This window comes from Oncorhynchus masou, chromosome 19, assembly GCF_036934945.1.
Source record: "Oncorhynchus masou masou isolate Uvic2021 chromosome 19, UVic_Omas_1.1, whole genome shotgun sequence".
In the NCBI taxonomy this organism is placed as follows: domain Eukaryota; kingdom Metazoa; phylum Chordata; class Actinopteri; order Salmoniformes; family Salmonidae; genus Oncorhynchus; species Oncorhynchus masou.
Window position 1 is genome coordinate 37,620,432 of NC_088230.1, and position 19,648 is coordinate 37,640,079.

The window sequence follows — 19,648 nt, forward strand, 5'->3', positions numbered from 1 at the left end:
GTAACAAACCTTTCTGTTTAGTTGCAAAATACACAAAACAAAAGTTCATCTTCTACTTAAATGTGTGAAAAGCCTAATCCTTTACTGTAAATTTATATTTTGTTAAACTGAAATACCACTTATGATAATTTCTCTCTCTGCCCAACATTAGAAAAACAGAAGTGGTCTAAGCTGACGCGTGTGTGTGTGTGTGTGTGTGTGTGTGTGTGTGTGTGTGTGTTGTGTGTGTGTGTGTGTGTGTGTGTGTGTGTGTGTGTGTGTGTGTGTTTTTTGGGGGTTGGATTGGGAGCAAAATACATATTTCCATTTCCTGCAAGATAGTAAGTAAAGTCTGTTTGTTTCTTCTTCTCCTCTTTCTCCTCGTTGTTTCAGACTGTGGGGAGAAGATCACTCTGTGTATCTCTGTCCTCCTCTCCCTCACCGTCTTCCTGCTCCTCATCACGGAGATCATCCCTTCCACCTCCCTGGTCATCCCTCTGATTGGAGAATATCTCCTCTTCACCATGATCTTCGTCACTCTCTCCATCGTCATCACCGTGTTTGTCCTCAACGTCCACCACCGCTCCCCGGGGACCCATAAGATGCCTCGCTGGGTCCACTCTGTCTTCCTGGACCTGATCCCCAGGTGGCTGTTCATGAGGCGGCCCGCGCCGGACGGACGGAGACGCAGGTTGTTGATGCTCCAGCAGGGGGCAGCGGTGGCACGGCACCAGGGACGGACCATTAACCCCAGACCAGCAGGTTAGGTGCTGATAATGATGAGGACCACATGGGAAATAAGTCCCTAGTCTCTGTTTGCCAAACGGCACCATGTTCCCTATATGCTTCCCTGACCAGGACAAATAGCACCATGTTTCCTCTATACTTCCCTGACCAGGACAAATAGCACCATATTTCTTCTATACTTCCCTGACCAGGACAAATAGCACCATGTTCCCTATATGCTGCCCTGACCAGTACAAATAGCACCATGTTTCCTCTATACTTCCCTGACCAGGACAAATAGCACCATGTTTCCTCTATACTTCCCTGACCAGGACAAATAGCACCATGTTCCCTATATGCTTCCCTGACCAGGACAAATAGCATCATGTTTCCTCTATACTTCCCTGACCAGGACAAATAGCACCATGTTCCCTATATGCTTCCCTGACCAGTACAAATAGCACCATGTTTCCTCTATACTTCCCTGACCAGGACAAATAGCACCATATTTCTTCTATACTTCCCTGACCAGGACAAATAGCACCATATTTCTTCTATACTTCCCTGACCAGGACAAATAGCACCATATTTCTTCTATACTTCCCTGACCAGTACAAATAACACCATGTTTCCCCTATACTCCCCTGACCAGGACAAATAGCACCATATTTCTACTATACTGCCCTGACCAGGACAAATAGCACCATATTTCTTCTATACTGCCCTGACCAGGACAAATAGCACCATATTTCTACTATACTGCCCTGACCAGGACAAATAGCACCATATTTCTACTATACTGCACTGACCAGGACAAATAGCACCATATTTCTTCTATACTGCCCTGACCAGGACAAATAGCACCATATTCCTTCTATACTGCCCTGACCAGGACAAATAGCACCATATTTCTTCTATACTGCCCTGACCAGGACAAATAGCACCATATTTCTTCTATACTTCCCTGACCAGTACAAATAGCACCATATTTCTTCTATACTGCCCTGACCAGGACAAATAGCACCATATTTCTTCTATACTGCCCTGACCAGGACAAATAGCACCATATTTCTTCTATACTGCCCTGACCAGGACAAATAGCACCATATTTCTTCTATACTGCCCTGACCAGGACAAATAGCACCATATTTCTTCTATACTGCCCTGACCAGGACAAATAGCACCATATTTCTTCTATACTGCCCTGACCAGGACAAATAGCACCATATTCCTTCTATACTGCCCTGACCAGGACAAATAGCACCATATTTCTTCTATACTGCCCTGACCAGGACAAATAGCACCATATTTCTTCTATACTGCCCTGACCAGGACAAATAGCACCATATTTCTACTATACTGCCCTGACCAGGACGCACCACCACCACCAATACCAGACTACCAGATGAGTTTCTTTTAATGTTTAACCAGAAAGTCCCATTGAAGTCAGACAACTTTTTTCCTAAGTGAGACCTGGGTCCATATCCACAAAGAGCCTCTTTAGTCATAAGAGTGCCACCTAGTGGACAGATATTTAGGAGACCTTGTGAGCTGTCTTCACCAGTTCAGAGTTGAGGCCTAATTCATATTATATGCCTAAGTACTTATAAACACTAGGATAATAAATAATCACATATTTTTCTTTAAATTATTTAATGAACCTAAATCCTGTTATTTCAAGTTGTCCCTTTGGAGCACATGCTGAAGCTATTTAGAGTAGATGAACGGGTTATTTCAAGTTGTCCCTTTGGAGCACATGCTGAAGCTATTTAGAGTAGATGAACGGGTTATTTCAAGTTGTCCCTTTGGAGCACATGCTGAAGCTATTTAGAGTAGATGAACGGGTTATTTCAAGTTGTCCCTTTGGAGCACATGCTGAAGCTATTTAGAGTAGATGAACGGGGCCAGATACAGAAATCACAGGCCAAAGGGCTTAGTTTTTTTCAGAACAGCTTCAGATCTTCGGTTCATGGACTCTACAAGGTGTTGAAAGTGTTCCACAGGGATGCTGGCCCATGTTGACTCTACAAGGTGTTGAAAGTGTTCCACAGGGATGCTGGCCCATGTTGACTCTACAAGGTGTTGAAAGTGTTCCACAGGGATGCTGGCCCATGTTGACTCTACAAGGTGTTGAAAGTGTTCCACAGGGATGCTGGCCCATGTTGACTCTACAAGGTGTTGAAAGTGTTCCACAGGGATGCTGGCCCATGTTGACTCTACAAGGTGTTGAAAGTGTTCCACAGGGATGCTGGCCCATGTTGACTCTACAAGGTGTTGAAAGTGTTCCACAGGGATGCTGGCCCATGTTGACTCTACAAGGTGTTGAAAGTGTTCCACAGGGATGCTGGCCCATGTTGACTCTACAAGGTGTTGAAAGCGTTCCACAGGGATGCTGGCCCATGTTGACTCTACAAGGTGTTGAAAGCGTTCCACAGGGATGCTGGCCCATGTTGACTCTACAAGGTGTTGAAAGCGTTCCACAGGGATGCTGGCCCATGTTGACTCTACAAGGTGTTGAAAGCGTTCCACAGGGATGCTGGCCCATGTTGACTCTACAAGGTGTTGAAAGCGTTCCACAGGGATGCTGGCCCATGTTGACTCTACAAGGTGTTGAAAGCGTTCCACAGGGATGCTGGCCCATGTTGACTCTACAAGGTGTTGAAAGCGTTCCACAGGGATGCTGGCCCATGTTGACTCTACAAGGTGTTGAAAGCGTTCCACAGGGATGCTGACCCATGTTGACTCTACAAGGTGTTGAAAGCGTTCCACAGGGATGCTGGCCCATGTTGACACCGATGCTTCTCACAGTTGTGTCCAGTTTGCTGGATGTCCTTTGGGCAGTGGACCATTTTTGACACATGAAACCGTTGCAGAAATCGTTGCAGTTCATGACACAAACCGTTGCGCCTGGTACCTACTACCATACCCTGTTTAAAGGCACTTCAATCTTTTGTCAAAGGATTCTCAGACTATGTGATATAAAATTCTCTGGTCTGATGAAACCAAGATTGAACTCTTAATTCCAAGCGTCACGTCTGGAGGAAACCTGGCTCCATCTCTACGGTGAAGCATGGTGCTGGCAGCATCAACCGTGTGGGGATGTTTTTCAGCGATATGAACTGGGAAACTAGTTAGGATCAAGGGAAAGATGAGCGGAGAAAAGTACAAAGAGATCCTTGATGAAAACCTGCTCCAGAGCACTCAGGACCTGAGACTGGGGTGAAGGTTCACCTTCCAACAGGACAACGACCCAAACACACAGCCAAGGCAACGCAGGAGTGGCTTCGGGACAAGTTTCTGAATGTCCTTGAGTGGCCCAGCCAGAGCCCGGACTTGAACCCGATCGAACATCTCTGAGAGACCTGAAAATAACTGTGTAACCCCATCCAACCTAAAAGAGCTTGAGAGGATCTGCAGAGACGAATGGGAAAAATTCCCCAAATACAGGTGTGCCAAGCTTGTTGCATCAGGGGCAGCAGGTAGCATAGTGATTAGAGCATTAGGCCAGTAACCGAAAGGTTGTTAGATCGAATCCCCCGAGCTGACAAGGTAAAAATCTGTCTTTCTGCCCCTGAACAAGGCAGTTAACTCACTGTTCCTAGGCCGTCATTGTAAATAAGAATTTGTTCTTAATAACTGACTTGCCTAGTTGATTAAAGAAAATAAAAATACCCAGGAAGGCTTTAACCGCTGCCAAAGGTGCTTCAACAAAGCACTGAGTAAAGGGTCTGAATACTTAAGTAAATGTCCTATTTCCATTTTTTTTATATATATAAATTAGCAAACATTCTTGCTTTCCCATTATGGTTTCCATGGTTTCCATGGTTTGGATGCCATTCGCTCCGTTCCGGCCATTATTATGACCTGTCCTCTCTTCATCAACCTCACCTGGTTTTACCATCATCCTAAAACCTGCTCTGAGCTCTGAGTTTATTTTTTTGTCTTAAAACCCGATTTTAACAGGATTCCTAAGAATCTTTTCTGAGATGCTTTGTGGATACATGCCCAGGTAGCAATAAGGACCACAATGGAAATAAATCGGTAGATTGAGTTTTTCTTATGTTTTATGATGTTCATATGATGTTCATATGTTTTAATCTATATATGTTTTATTTACTCCCATAGAAGAGGCAACTTTGGGGCGGCAGGGTAGCCTAGTGGTTAGAGCGTTGGACTAGTAACCGGAAGGCAGTTAACCCACTGTTCCTAGGCCATCATTGAAAATAAGAATTTGTTCTTAACTGACTTGCCTGGTTAAATAAAGGTTAAATAAAGGTTAAATAAAGGTTAAATTAAAAAAATAAAAACTGTTTGGGGCCCTTTCCCAGACACATATTAATCCCAGTCTTCCACTAACAACATCTCAGTGAACATGTCTTTAAAGTCCAAGACCATCTGTGTCCTGAATACCAGCCCTATATTTCCCTTCTTTCTCCCAGGCCTTCCTCCCTTCCTCAGCACCTCAGCCAGCTGGCTCCGGGACGGAGGAGGGACAACAGAGGACCTACAAAGACGGACCCTTTGTTATGAGGACCTTGAGCTGGGGGAGCTGACGTCTTACTTCTCCTTCCGTCCTCCGTCACCCAGACCTCCGGGCTCCACCCCTCCGCCCCAGCAGAACCATCCACACCCAGGGGCAGGGCAGCCTCATAACCGCCTGGATGGAGGAGTTGAAGGAGGAGGAGGTGGAGGTGGGGTGAATAGAAGGTTTAACCCGACCCAGCGACCGGCTAACTTGGTGTCAGACTCCAGAGAGATAGAGTTCCCTCTGTCTCCCAGCGTGATACGTGCTCTGGAGGGACTGCACTATATCGCAGACCACCTGAGGGCAGAGGACGCAGACTTCAGTGTGAGTATTTATGTTATACAGATCCTTTGTATTCCAGTTAAAGGATCTTTCCATTTCTGAAATGCCAAGTATCTACAATGACGAGCCAGAAAACCATTCGGTAGTGACGGTATACCGGTATACTGGTTATGAAAGGCATACAGCAACACAGATGAACAGGGTAGCATTTGTAGCTCTAATATTGCACATAGCTGCTATTTTTTGTTGTTGTAGAACATTCAATTACAATGATTGTTCAACTTAAACCCTCATGATCATTGCACTCAATCCAACTAAAAGTGTTATCATTCATTCATATGGCTCTCTCTCTCATTTCTCTCTCTCTTTCTCTCATCTCTCTCTCATCTCTCATCTCTCTTTCTCTCATCTCTCTCACTGCTCATCTCTCTCTCTCTCTCTCTCATCTCTCATCTCTCTCTCCATCCAGGTGAAGGAAGACTGGAAGTACGTTGCGATGGTGATCGACCGTATCTTCCTGTGGATGTTTATCATTGTGTGTCTCCTAGGAACCATTGGACTCTTCCTCCCTCCCTGGCTGGCTGGCATGATATAGGACCTGAACTCTTCCTTCCTACCTGGCCAGCATGATATAGGACCTGGACACTTCCTCCCTCTCTGGCCAGCATGATCTAGGACCTGGACTCTTCCTTCCTACCTGGCTGGCCAGCATGATATAGGACCTGGACTCTTCCTTCCTACCTGGCCAGCATGATATAGGACCTGGACTCTTCCTTCCTACCTGGCCAGCATGATCTAGGACCTGGACTCTTCCTTCCTACCTGGCTGGCCAGCATGATATAGGACCTGGACTCTTCCTTCCTACCTGGCCAGCATGATATAGGACCTGGACTCTTCCTTCCTACCTGGCCAGCATGATATAGGACCTGGACACTTCCTCCCTCTCTGGCCAGCATGATATAGGACCTGGACTCTTCCTCCCTCCCTCGCTGGCCAGCATGATATAGGACCTGGACTCTTCCTCCCTCCCTGGCTGGCCAGCATGATATAGGACCTGGACTCTTCCTTCCTCTCTGGCCAGCATGATATAGGACCTGGACTCTTCCTTCCTACCTGGCCAGCATGATATAGGACCTGGACACTTCCTCCCTCCCTGGCTGGCCAGCATGATATAGGACCTGTACTCTTCCTCCCTCTCTGGCCAGCATGATCTAGGACCTAGACTCTTCCTCCCTACCTGGCCAGCATGATATAGGACCTGGACTCTTCCTCCCTGGCTGGCCAGCATGATATAGGAGCTAGACACTTCCTCCCCGGCTGGCCAGCATGATATAGGACCTGGACACTTCCTCCCTCCCTGGCTGGCCAGCATGATATAGGACCAGGACTCTTCCTCCCTCCCTGGCCAGCATGATATAGGACCTGGACTCTTCCTCTAGCTGGCCAGCATGATATAGGACCTGGACTCTTCCTCCCTACCTGGCTGGCCAGCATGATATAGGACCTGGACTCTTCCTTCCTACCTGGCTGGCCAGCATGATATAGGACCTGGACTTCCTACCTGGCTGGCCAGCATGATATAGGACCTGGACTCTTCCTCCCTCCTACCTGGCCAGCATGATATAGGACCTGGACACTTCCTCCCTGGCTGGCCAGCATGATATGGCCAGCATGATATAGGACCTGGAGCTGGCCAGCCAGCATGATATAGGACCTGGACTCTTCCTCCCTGGCTGGCCAGCATGATATAGGACCTGGACTCTTCCTCTACCTGGCCAGCATGATATAGGACCTGGACTCTTCCTCTAGCTGGCCAGCATGATATAGGACCTGGACTATTCCTCCCTCCCTGGCTGGCCAGCATGATATAGGACCTGGACTCTTCCTCCCTCCCTGGCCAATATGATATAGGACCTGGACTCTTCTTTCCTACCTGGCTGGCCAGCATGATTTAGGACCTGGGGTCTGGGCCTGAGATCTACCATTCCTGGCACAAGACTGGCTGGCATCACCTAGGACCAGTAGACCTAACCTCTACCGTCTGCCCCCGGAGCAGGCTGGCACAGTGGAACAAGCACTACGACAACGGTGTGCAGTAACTTGAACCACTCGGTTGTTTTTTTTGCAGAAAATGATAGTTTAGGAAGATGATTAACTGTTACGGAACATCGTATCCAGGCAGGCAGAAGACCGTTGGGCACAGTAACAGCGCTCTCTAGTGGAAGCTTTCTGTTCCACATAGGAATAAACACAACTGAGGAAGTAACTAGGTGAATGACTGGCACTACCAATGTACTGCTTCATAACAATATCAAACACATGCTGTTGTGGTAATAAATACTGTATAAACAGAAACGCATGTTTTGGGAATTTGGGAGTCGATAGGAATGAAAATGTCAGATTTTAGTAACTGATTTAAAGTTTGCACCAAGAGTACTGATTGAAGTCTTTACATAAGACAATGGGAACATCCTCAAAAAAAAACACAAAAAAAATGTTTGTTAATAACATTTACGACACAAAATATAATTTTTGTAACGTTGGGACTATAAATATTCTATCGGCACAAAACTTAGTTCTGAGATATTGAGTATTAAAGTTTACACAGCCTTGATCTCGGAATTGTTTTGATGTGAATTCTTCTTTTATAACCCAGTAAGGTTGTGACCTTAAAGGGAGCACAAGTACAGAGTATCAAAAATCCTGAGACATTTGTAAAAACAGTTTTATTAGGGGGGGGGGGTGCAATCACAGGTAGATAGAACCTTATGGCTCTGAAATGTCAATCTGGGTTCAATCTAATACACATCTAAGACTGTAGCTATTTGAATACATAGTTGATAGATGAATAGCCTATTTAGATAAAATAGAGTCAGAACACCTTTCATAAAATGTATTACGATCATCGGAGTACTTATTGTCATCACCAAACAGTGTGTTGTTGCTTTGTTGCTTGCGTTACGTTATTGTTGGCTAGACTAGCCGAGACCATACTTAGGAGGGAGATGGTAAAGACGTGTTCTGATTGGTTCGCCTGCATTGGTTCATGCTTGTGATTGGATTGCAGATAGCGTCAAGTTCAAATGGGTTTATGCAGATATAATTTTCCAGTTTTTCATTTTTTTCCCCCAGTTAAAAAAAATGAAAATAATTTCAACAGATGTATGAATTACCATCTAAAGATCAATTATATGTAACTCATTCCTTTTTGACTAAAGATGTATAATCCCCAAGGTCTTGTTTTGTCACAGTGTCTGACATGTTTATTTAAGATTGGTCCATTGTCTCTATCCATGATGATACAGATGAATACAAGATAGGGGGGAAACATTGAAGGGTGCAGGATATTCAAATATTAACTGGCATTTTCGTAACTTCCTAAATTATCTATCATAGCACAGAAAACATACTTTTACTTATATTTAAAAAAAATAATACAATACTGTCAGTTAAATTTAATATACTGCAAACCTGATGTAAAAACAGAAAGGTAATGGGTATTTTATCTATTTGGTCAAACTCTTAGTCTAGAAACAAATATTAAACAACACATATGCAAATTAATAAATCTATTGATCTGGCCAGTATTACTAGAAACTTGAAAATAACCTAGAAGTAAATTAACCTGGATTCCTAAACAGTCTCTCTATTTAAAATAACCAATACAATTCAAGACACGAGATGATACAGAAATCACAACACCAATTACAAAAAAAAGGGAAAGTCATCTTTTCTGATAGTTTTAATTCTGACACACTTAATTCAACGTAAAAGGAAACCTTGACCACTGTACTGCCAAGTGACTCCCAAGTCCATCCATTCAGTCGCAACATACTTGGCTCTGACCCGTCCTCCAGTTTAAAAAAAAAAGAAGTGGGTGTCCTGTGGGTATTTACCCCACTATGGGGTCTCCGGTTTGGGCTTGGCCAGGTTGGCCCTGACCCTGGCCTGGTCCACAGCATCCAGAAGGTTCTTCCCATCCATGGCCAGGTTGTGTGCTGCAGTCAGCATCTGTTTCTTACACTCCTCCTTCAGAGAGGTGATGGCGTTCTGCTGGGCCAGACGCATCTTACTGATCAACTCTGACATGTCGTTGTTCAACAGCTTCTGGGTCCCCTCGATCTGACCAGGGTGGGAGGAGAGAAGGGAGAGGGAGGGGGAGGGAGAGGAGACAGGAAACAGTTTGTCAACTCTGACATGTCGTTGTTCAACAGATCTGACCAGGGGAGGAGGAGACAGGGGAGGGAGAGAGGGAGAGAGAAGGGAGAGAGGGGGAAGAGGAGACAGGAAATAGTTTGTCAACTCTGACATGTCGTTGTTCAACAGCTTCTGGGTCCCCTCGATCTGACCAGGGGGAGGAGAGAAGGGAGAGAGGGAGAGAGGGAGAGACGGAGAGGGGAAGAGGAGACAGGAAATAGTTTGTCAACTCTGACATGTCGTTGTTCAACAGCTTCTGGGTCCCCTCGATCTGACCAGGGGGGGAGGAGGGAGAGAGGGGGAGAGACAGGAAATAGTTTGTCAGACATGTCGGTTCAACAGCTTCTGGGTCCCCTCGATCTGACCTGGGGGTGGAGAGAGGGAGAGAGGGAGAGGGGAAGAGGAGACAGGTAATAGTTTGTCAACTCTGACATGTCGTTGTTCAACAGCTTCTGGGTCCCCTCGATCTGACCAGGGGGAGGAGGGAGGAGTGGGGAAGAGGAGACAGGAAATAGTTTGTCAACTCTGACATGTCGTTGTTCAACAGCTTCTGGGTCCCCTCGATCTGACCAGGGGGAGGAGGAGGGAGAGGAGGGGGACAGGAAATAGTTTGTCAACTCTGACATGTCGTTGTTCAACAGCTTCTGGGTCCCCTCGATCTGACCAGGGGAGGAGAGAAGGAGAGAGAGGGAGAGGGAGAGGGGAAGAGGAGACAGGTAATAGTTTGTCAACTCTGACATGTCGTTGTTCAACAGCTTCTGGGTCCCCCGATCTGACCAGGGGGGGGAGGGAGAGAGGAGGAAGAGGAGACAGGAAATAGTTTGGATGAAAGAGCTTCTGGGTTATCGATCTGACCAGGGGGAGGAGAGGGAGTGGGGAAGAGGAGACAGGAAATAGTTTGTCAACTCTGACATGTCGTTGTTCAACAGCTTCTGGGTCCCTCGATCTGACCAGGGGAGGAGAGAAGGGAGAGGGAGAGAGGGGAAGAGGAGACAGGAAACAGTTTGTCAACTCTGACATGTCGTTGTTCAACAGCTTCTGGGTCCCCTCGATCTGACAGGGGGAGAGAGAGGGAGAGAGGGAGTGGGGAAGAGGAGACTGTATATATAGCTTGTCAGCTACTGCATTACTTGTTCAACAGCTTCTGGGGACCTTGATGAGAGGAGAGGAAACAATTTGTCAACTCATGTCGTTGGCATCTGTCATCTGTTCAAATTGGCCAGGGGGACATATGTGAGGAGCTGAGGTGAGGACAGAAGAGTGGATGAGAAAGATATTATACTACAGTCCGGACGCTGGTCTGTTTTCTGCTTAATAATATGATATGTAATCACTCTTACCTCTGTCCTAATGGACTTGTGGAGGGTCGGCAGAATATCATCCACACTGCGTATCAGACTCCTTAAGGTCAGCCCTACAGACTGGAGAGAGAGAAGATCCTTCATAATGAAGCTGTATATATAGCTTATAGCTACTGCATTACTACTATCAGTATACAGTGTTTGAGGTCAGCAGCTCCATGTCTTACCTTGATGACGGTGATGTACTCCTCTGGCTGCAGTGTGTTCACGCCGTTCTTCAGCTGCACCACCACCTGGACCAGCTCCATGACCGCCTGGTACACCTTATCATCTGAACGGTCTAGCTCTGCAGTGGGGCGGGCCTGGGCTGTAGGGGCGGCCTGGGTCGTAGGGGCGGCCTGGGTCGTAGCGCCGGCCTGGGTCGTAGGGCCGGCCTGGGTCGTAGGGCCGGCCTGGGTCATAGGGCCGGCCTGGGTCGTAGGGCCGGCCTGGGTGTAGGGGCGCCCTGGGCTGTAGGCGGCGGCCTGGGCTTTAGGGCCGGTGAGATGCGGGGGCTTGTCTGGCCTGGTTTTCAGAGGGCCGGCCTGGAGTCAAGAATAAAAGGGGAGAGGGCCTGAGAGTCAATAATAAAAGGGGGAGCCCTGGGCAAGAATGAAAGGGGGCGGCCTGGAGCGTAATAAAAGGGGAGAGGGCCGAGAGAGCAAGAATAAAAGGGGAGAGGGATCGAGAGAGCAAGAATAAAAGGGTAGAGGGACCGGCAAGAATGGGGAGAGGGGACGAGAGAGCCTGGGACGAGAGAGCAAGAATAAAAGGGGAGAGGGGAGAGAGCAAGAATAAAAGGGGAGAGGGGACGGAGAGCAAGAATAAAAGGGGAGAGGGGACGAGAGAGCAAGAATAAAAGGGAGAGGGGACGAGAGAGCAAGAATAAAAGGGGAGAGGGGACGAGAGAGCAAGAATAAAAGGGGAGAGGGGACGAGAGAGCAAGAATAAAAGGGGAGAGGGGACGAGAGAGCAAGAATAAAAGGGAGAGGGGACGAGAGAGCAAGAATAAAAGGGAGAGGGGACGAGAGAGCAAGAATAAAAGGGGAGAGGGGACGAGAGAGCAAGAATAAAAGGGAGAGGGGACGAGAGAGCAAGAATAAAAGGGGAGAGGGGACGAGAGAGCAAGAATAAAAGGGGAGAGGGGACGAGAGAGCAAGAATAAAGGGGAGAGGGGACGAGAGAGCAAGAATAAAAGGGAGAGGGGGACGCAGAGAGCAAGAATAAAAGGGAGAGGGGACGAGAGAGCAAGAATAAAAGGGGAGAGGGGACGAGAGAGCAAGAATAAAAGGGGAGAGGGACGAGAGAGCAAGAATAAAAGGGAGAGGGGACGAGAGAGCAAGAATAAAAGGGAGAGGGGACGAGAGAGCAAGAATAAAAGGGGAGAGGGGACGAGAGAGCAAGAATAAAAGGGAGAGGGGACGAGAGAGCAAGAATAAAAGGGGAGAGGGGACGAGAGAGCAAGAATAAAAGGGGAGAGGGGACGAGAGAGCAAGAATAAAAGGGGAGAGGGGACGAGAGAGCAAGAATAAAAGGAGAGAGGACGAGAGAGCAAGAATAAAAGGGAGAGGGGACGAGAGAGCAAGAATAAAAGGGGAGAGGGACGAGAGAGCAAGAATAAAAGGGAGAGGGGACGAGAGAGCAAGAATAAAAGGGGGAGAGGGACGAGAGAGCAAGAATAAAAGGGGAGAGGGGACGAGAGAGCAAGAATAAAAGGGGAGAGGGGACGAGAGAGCAAGAATAAAAGGGAGAGGGACGAGAGAGCAAGAATAAAAGGGGAGAGGGGACGAGAGAGCAAGAATAAAAGGGGAGAGGGACGAGAGAGCAAGAATAAAAAGGGAGAGGGGACGAGAGAGCAAGAAAAGGGGAGAGGGGACGAGAGAGCAAGAATAAAAGGGGAGAGGGGACGAGAGAGCAAGAATAAAAGGGGAGAGGGGACGAGAGAGCAAGAATAAAAGGGGAGAGGGGACGAGAGAGCAAGAATAAAAGGGGAGAGGGGACGAGAGAGCAAGAATAAAAGGGAGAGGGGACGAGAGAGCAAGAATAAAAGGGAGAGGGGACGAGAGAGCAAGAATAAAAGGGGAGAGGGGACGAGAGAGCAAGAATAAAAGGGGAGAGGGGACGAGAGAGCAAGAATAAAAGGGGAGAGGGGACGAGAGAGCAAGAATAAAAGGGGAGAGGGGACGAGAGAGCAAGAATAAAAGGGGAGAGGGGACGAGAGAGCAAGAATAAAAGGGGAGAGGGGACGAGAGAGCAAGAATAAAAGGGGAGAGGGGACGAGAGAGCAAGAATAAAAGGGGAGAGGGGACGAGAGAGCAAGAATAAAAGGGGAGAGGGGACGAGAGAGCAAGAATAAAAGGGGAGAGGGGACGAGAGAGCAAGAATAAAAGGGGAGAGGGACGAGAGAGCAAGAATAAAAGGGGAGAGGGGACGAGAGAGCAAGAATAAAAGGGGAGAGGGGACGAGAGAGCAAGAATAAAAGGGGAGAGGGGACGAGAGAGCAAGAATAAAAGGGGAGAGGGGACGAGAGAGCAAGAATAAAAGGGGAGAGGGGACGAGAGAGCAAGAATAAAAAGGGGAGAGGGGACGAGAGAGCAAGAATAAAAGGGGAGAGGGGACGAGAGAGCAAGAATAAAAGGGGAGAGGGGACGAGAGAGCAAGAATAAAAGGGGAGAGGGGACGAGAGAGCAAGAATAAAAGGGGAGAGGGGACGAGAGAGCAAGAATAAAAGGGGAGAGGGGACGAGAGAGCAAGAATAAAAGGGAGAGGGGACGAGAGAGCAAGAATAAAAGGGGAGAGGGGACGAGAGAGCAAGAATAAAAGGGGAGAGGGGACGAGAGAGCAAGAATAAAAGGGGAGAGGGGACGAGAGAGCAAGAATAAAAGGGGAGAGGGGACGAGAGAGCAAGAATAAAAAGGGGAGAGGGGACGAGAGAGCAAGAATAAAAGGGAGAGGGACGAGAGAGCAAGAATAAAAGGGGAGAGGGGACGAGAGAGCAAGAATAAAAGGGGAGAGGGGACGAGAGAGCAAGAATAAAAGGGGAGAGGGGATGAGAGAGCAAGAATAAAAGGGGAGAGGGGGATGAGAGCAGGAATAAAAGGGAGAGGGGACGAGAGAGCAAGAATAAAAGGGGGAGGGGGAGAGAGCAAGAATAAAAGGGGAGAGGGGACGAGAGAGCAAGAATAAAAGGGGAGAGGGGATGAGAGAGCAAGAATAAAATGGGAGAGGGGACGAGAGAGCAAGAATAAAAGGGGAGAGGGGATGAGAGAGCAAGAATAAAAGGGGAGAGGGGACGAGAGAGCAAGAATAAAAGGGGAGAGGGGATGAGAGAACAGAATAAAAGGGGAGAGGGGCAGAACAGAATAAAAGGGAGAGGGGATGAGAGAGCAAGAATAAGTGGGGAGGGACGAGAGAGCAAGAATAAAAGGGAGAGGGGAGAGAGAGCAAGAATAAAAGGGGAGAGGGGATGAGAGAGCAAGAATAAAAGGGGGAGAGGAGGAGGGAGAGGGGATGAGAGAGCAAGAATAAAAGGGGAGAGGGGATGAGAGAACAAGAATAAAAGGGAGAGGGGATGAGAGAGCAAGAATAAAAGGGGAGAGGGATGAGAGAGCAAGAATAAAAGGGGAGAGGGGGATGAGAGAACAAGAATAAAAGGGGAGAGGGGATGAGAGAGCAAGAATAAAAGCTGGGAGACATACACTTGAGAACACCAGAATAAAAGGGGAGAGGGGATGAAGGAACAAGAATAACCATGGGGAGAGGGGATGAGACAGAGAGAAAATAGGGGAGAGGGAATGAGAGAACAGGAATAAAGGGGAGAGGGGGATGAGAGAACAAATAAAAGGAGAGTGGGATGAGGGAACAGGAATTCTGTTTTTTAATGGGGATGAGAGAACATTTCCTAATGAAAGGGGAGCTGGGATGAGAAGCAAAAATAAAAAAGGGGATGAGATGAACAGGAAACTAAAGGTGAGAGGGGATGAGAGATGCACAGAATAAAGGGAGGGATGAGAGAGCTGAATAAAAGGTCAGGATGAGAGCCCTAAGAGGGCATGAGAGAACAGGAATAAGCGGGGATGAGAGAACAGGAATAAGAGGGAGACGGGGATGAGAGAACAGGACCGCCATTGCCCTCTGTTCTATTGGGGAAGGGTTGAGAGAGCAAAAAAACTGGAGAGGGGATGAGAGAGCAACCTTAAAAGGGGAAGGGGATGTAAGAACATGGAATTAAAGGGGAAGAGGACATGAGATAACAAGAATAAACTTGTTGGGTTTTCTAGAGAGGGATGGAGAGTGCAAGAATACGATGAGGGGAGAGGGGATTGTATTTCTTTGTTAAAGGGGAGCTGGGGTGTGATCTCTAATGTTAAAAGGGGAGTCTCATGTTTTTTGGCTTGCCTGTAGCAAAAATAACTGGGGAGAGGGGATGTAGAGAACAGGAATTAAAGGAGAGGGGATGACAGATATTTTTGTTCCAATTTAATAAAAGGGGATGTGGGAGTGAAGAACAGGAATAACGAGGTGGAGAGGGGATGAGAGAACAAGAAAAAAGAGGTGAGAGGGGTTTCTAGAGAACAGGATTTTAAGAGGGGATGAGAGAACAGGAATAAGAGTGGAGAGGGGATGAAAGAACATGTCACCTAAGAGGGGAGAGGGTCATGAGAGAACAGGAATAAAGGGGAGAGGGTTTTACTAGACACAAGAAACACATGCAAGGATGCCCAGACAAAATAAATGGGAGATCCTACTTCCTGAGACAAGCAAAACTCAAATAGGAAGTATCAGTGAACATGAATAAAAGTGGTCTGATGAAGGGGATACTAAACTGCAGGTATGTTTTGCAAAGACTGGAATATGTTCCAGGATTCATCCGATGGCATTGATACCACCAGATGGCTTCATATTTCTAGGATATTCTTAATGAAGGTTTATCATCACCATGTCCAGTCTCATGGATTACTGGCAACATCCACACTGAGAGAGAAACATAAGATTATAGGACAGGGACTATATTGAGTGATGTTAGTGGACTACAGGAAAAAGAGGACCGACCACTTTCAATGAGCTGGACGATTATAAGAAATTTCTACTATTCCGATGCCATTTTAATGCTGATCAATACAACTAAGATCAAATTTTTTTCATCTCTGCCATCATGCTCAGTAATGACCAAAACATTGCTATCACGGTATTACAAGATTACAAGATTAGTTAAATGTCTTCAATTTGGATGAAGATGAACCACCCATGAGAGCAACAGCTGTTCCAAAGGACTGTTCCTGAACTGTTGTGTGATCTTACTGTCCAGGACCAATGTAAGACCCTAATCACCGGTTAACATGCGAAAGGGAAGGGGCCTGACGGAAGAGAGGTGCTCAGGCGACTCTTTACTCTTTTAATCCTGATTGTCTGGGACTACTTGTTTCAAGCTGCCCAAGAGCACCAATAAGACCGCCATTGCACTCATCTATAGGCGAAATGCTTTGAAAGGCTGGTCATGGAGAAAAACATGGAAAGCCCTGAACCCACTTCCTATCAACCCCAACAAATCCAAAAGAATGGAATCTCTTTGTAATTTCTATGAGTCGCCCTCACCACGTGGAGAAATGGATAACACGTAAGAACTTGTTGTTCATTGACTACAGCTCAGAGTCAAGACCTTAGGCAGACTCCAAGTACGATGAGGGGAAGACCCTGGGACTCACACTCTTTTTTTAACACAGCTGGTGTGACTTTGTGCCGGGCCACCATGACATACAACACACGCTGACCATCAACACAAGGCCCATCACCTGTCTACATGCGGTGTTTAGAATACCTGATGACTCACTGTTAGACCACGACTGCATGGCCTAAGAGAGTTCCAACACCATCATTTTTTGTTCCATGACATGATTTACCAGCACAAACCTAGTGGTTAGAGCAGACCACCCTCAACGCAAGTTCAAACCCCTGAGCAAACAAGGAAAATTCCCATCCTGAACAGGCAGTTGTTTCTAGTGGCCAGGGATTTTAATGTAAAAAGAATTTGTTTTACCAACTCTGACCAGTTAAACAGTGTGTCACCTATGAAACAAATGTCAGGACTGATCACAATAACATGTCACCTGTCAGAAACTAGAGGCGACACCAGGAAACAATTAGATTCATTTTACTACAAAGGCCTGTGGAAACACATGACCCAAACAGACCCATGCCTTCAGATCCAGACCCTTTGACAAGACCTGTTCTGATCATGGCCCTGATCAGATCCTACTTCCTGTTCTGATCAGAGAAAAACTCAAATAGAGAAGTTCTATCAGAGTGACATGTTCAAGACACAAGTGGTCTGATGAAGAGGATACAAAACTGCAGGTATTTTTTGCAAAGACTGGAATATGTTCCAGATTCATCCGATGGCATTGAGGAGTTTGATCACATCAGTCACTGGCTTCATAAATAAGTGCATCTGATGAGACCCGTTCTGAGAGACCCGTTCTGATCACAGTGACCGTTCTGAGAGACCCCATCTGAGAAGTTCATGGATTACAGGCAAGATCCACACTGATCAGGAAGACCCGTTCTGAAAGAGACCCGTTCTGATCAGAGGAGCGAGGACTCTAATCTGAAGAGAGTGATCTTAGAGACCCGTTACAGGAAAAAGAGGAGACCCTTTCAATGAGAGACGATCTATAAGAAATTCTGATCTGAGAGACCCTCCGACACCCGCTCTCAAACGTTCTGCAAAGACCCGTTCTGATCAGAGACTAAGATCAAATCTTATTAGACCCGCTCTGATGACCCGTGGATGTGAGACAGGGTTGGAAACTGATCAGAGAGTAAAGGAAGCAGAGAGAGCTGTTCTGAGAGACCCGTTCCAGATTAGTTAAATGTCTTCAATGCTCATTTCGAGATGCAAACAACGTTCTGAACCACGTTCATGAGAGCAACAGCTGTTCCAAAGACTGTTCCGGAACTGTTCTGTGATCAGAGAGACCCGTCCATAGCCAATGTAAGACCGTTTATTTAAAAAGGTTAACATGCGTAAAGGCCAAGTGGGCCAGACGGAATACCAGAATGACGGTTCAGATCTTTACCCGTTTTTAACCTACCCCTGATTGTCTGTAATACCAACTTGTTTCAAGCTGCCCAAGAACACGTTCAAGGTAATCTGATCTAAATGTCCATCGTTCTGAGCACCCATCTGATAGACAGACCCGTTTGAGAGAGTTCTGATCAGAGAGACCCTCATATCAACACCATCATCTGAAAACCCCTGAACCCACTTCCAGACCGGTTTGATCAGAGAGACCCCAACAAATCCACAAAGAATGGAACCCTATTGCATTGAGAGACTGCCCCCTCTGATCAGAGAGACCCGTTCCACGTGGAGAAAAGGAACACGTTCTGATCAGATAGACCCGTTCTGAGAGAACCCGTCTCATTGAGAGACCAGCTCAGACCGTTCAACACCCATAATCCCCGTTCTAATCAGAGAGACCCATCACCAAGATCAGGACCCTGGGACTGAACACCGTTCTGATCAGAGAGACCCGTTATGCAACTGGATCGTGGACTTTCTGAGAGACACCACCAGACAGACAACCACGCTGACCATCAACACGGTGGAGAGACCCGTGTGATCTTAGACCCCTCCTGTACTCACTGTTCGCCCACGAGAGACATGGCCTAACACGTTCCAGAGACCCGTTCATCAAGTTTGATCTGAGAGACATGATGATCTGAGAGACCCGTTCTGATCAGAGAGACCCGTTCTGGATCTGAGAGACCCGTTCTGAGTAGACCCGGAGTTATATTGTTAGGTTAAAGGAGTAACGTTCTGGTAGATCTACATTCTTCCTCACCTCAAGTTCAACTGTTGGAATACGTTGGAGCACCGCCTTCATTGAGCTGCAGTAGCTAAGCCTAATAATAGCTACAGCACATCAATAATTCACAAAAGATGATTTATTTTGCTATTACCCTAATAAAGTGTTTATAGAGAAAATACCAACAGTTGATCACAGCGCATTCGGAAAGTATTCAGACGTTTTCCTCATTTTGTTACGTTACAGCCTTATTCTAAAATGGATTACATACATGTTTCCGACTCATCAATCTATACAAAATACCCCATAACGACAAAGCCCCAACCGTGGGTTAACTGCCTTGTTCAGGGGGCAGAACAACAGATACCCCATAACGACAAAAGCCCCAAATACCCCATAACTACTGCAAATACCGAGACCAAAAGCCCCAAATTCGTTAATCTTCGATCAGAGTAAGTTTTATAGAGATAAGAGTTATATTGTTAGGTTAAATGATAACAAAAGCCCCAAATACCCCATAACGACAAAGCCCCAAATACCCCATAACGACAAAGCCCCAAATACCCCAATAACGACAAAAGATGAAAGCCCCAAATACCCCATAACGACAAAGCCCCAAATACCCCATAACGACAAAGCCCCAAATACCCCATAACGACAAAGCCCCAAATACCCCATACATGACATCAATCTATACAAAATACCCCATAACGACAAAGCCCCAAATACCCCATAACGACAAAGCCCCAAATACCCCATAACGACAAAGCCCCAAATACCCCATAACGACA

General features: G+C 46.8%; 2 protein-coding genes across 2 annotated transcripts in view; one reads left to right on the forward strand and one right to left on the reverse strand.

Moving 5' to 3' along the window:
* The window catches only part of LOC135505672 (neuronal acetylcholine receptor subunit alpha-2-like), a 79,765-nt gene extending 73,481 nt beyond the window's left edge, over positions 1–6,284 (forward strand). Inside the window, exons 2-4 of the mRNA XM_064924717.1 lie at positions 290–741; positions 5,145–5,554; positions 5,982–6,284. Coding sequence (XP_064780789.1) covers positions 290–741; positions 5,145–5,554; positions 5,982–6,107 — 988 coding nt within the window. The 3' untranslated portion in view covers positions 6,108–6,284. The remainder of the gene's footprint in view (positions 1–289; positions 742–5,144; positions 5,555–5,981) is intronic.
* Positions 6,285–8,223: 1,939 nt separating this feature from the next.
* LOC135505673 (protein-tyrosine kinase 2-beta-like) overlaps positions 8,224–19,648 on the reverse strand; it is an 89,950-nt gene continuing 78,525 nt past the window's right edge. Inside the window, 3 exon segments of the mRNA XM_064924718.1 lie at positions 8,224–9,634; positions 11,050–11,130; positions 11,238–11,594. Of these exon segments, the coding sequence (XP_064780790.1) occupies positions 9,413–9,634; positions 11,050–11,130; positions 11,238–11,594 (660 nt within the window). The 3' untranslated portion in view covers positions 8,224–9,412.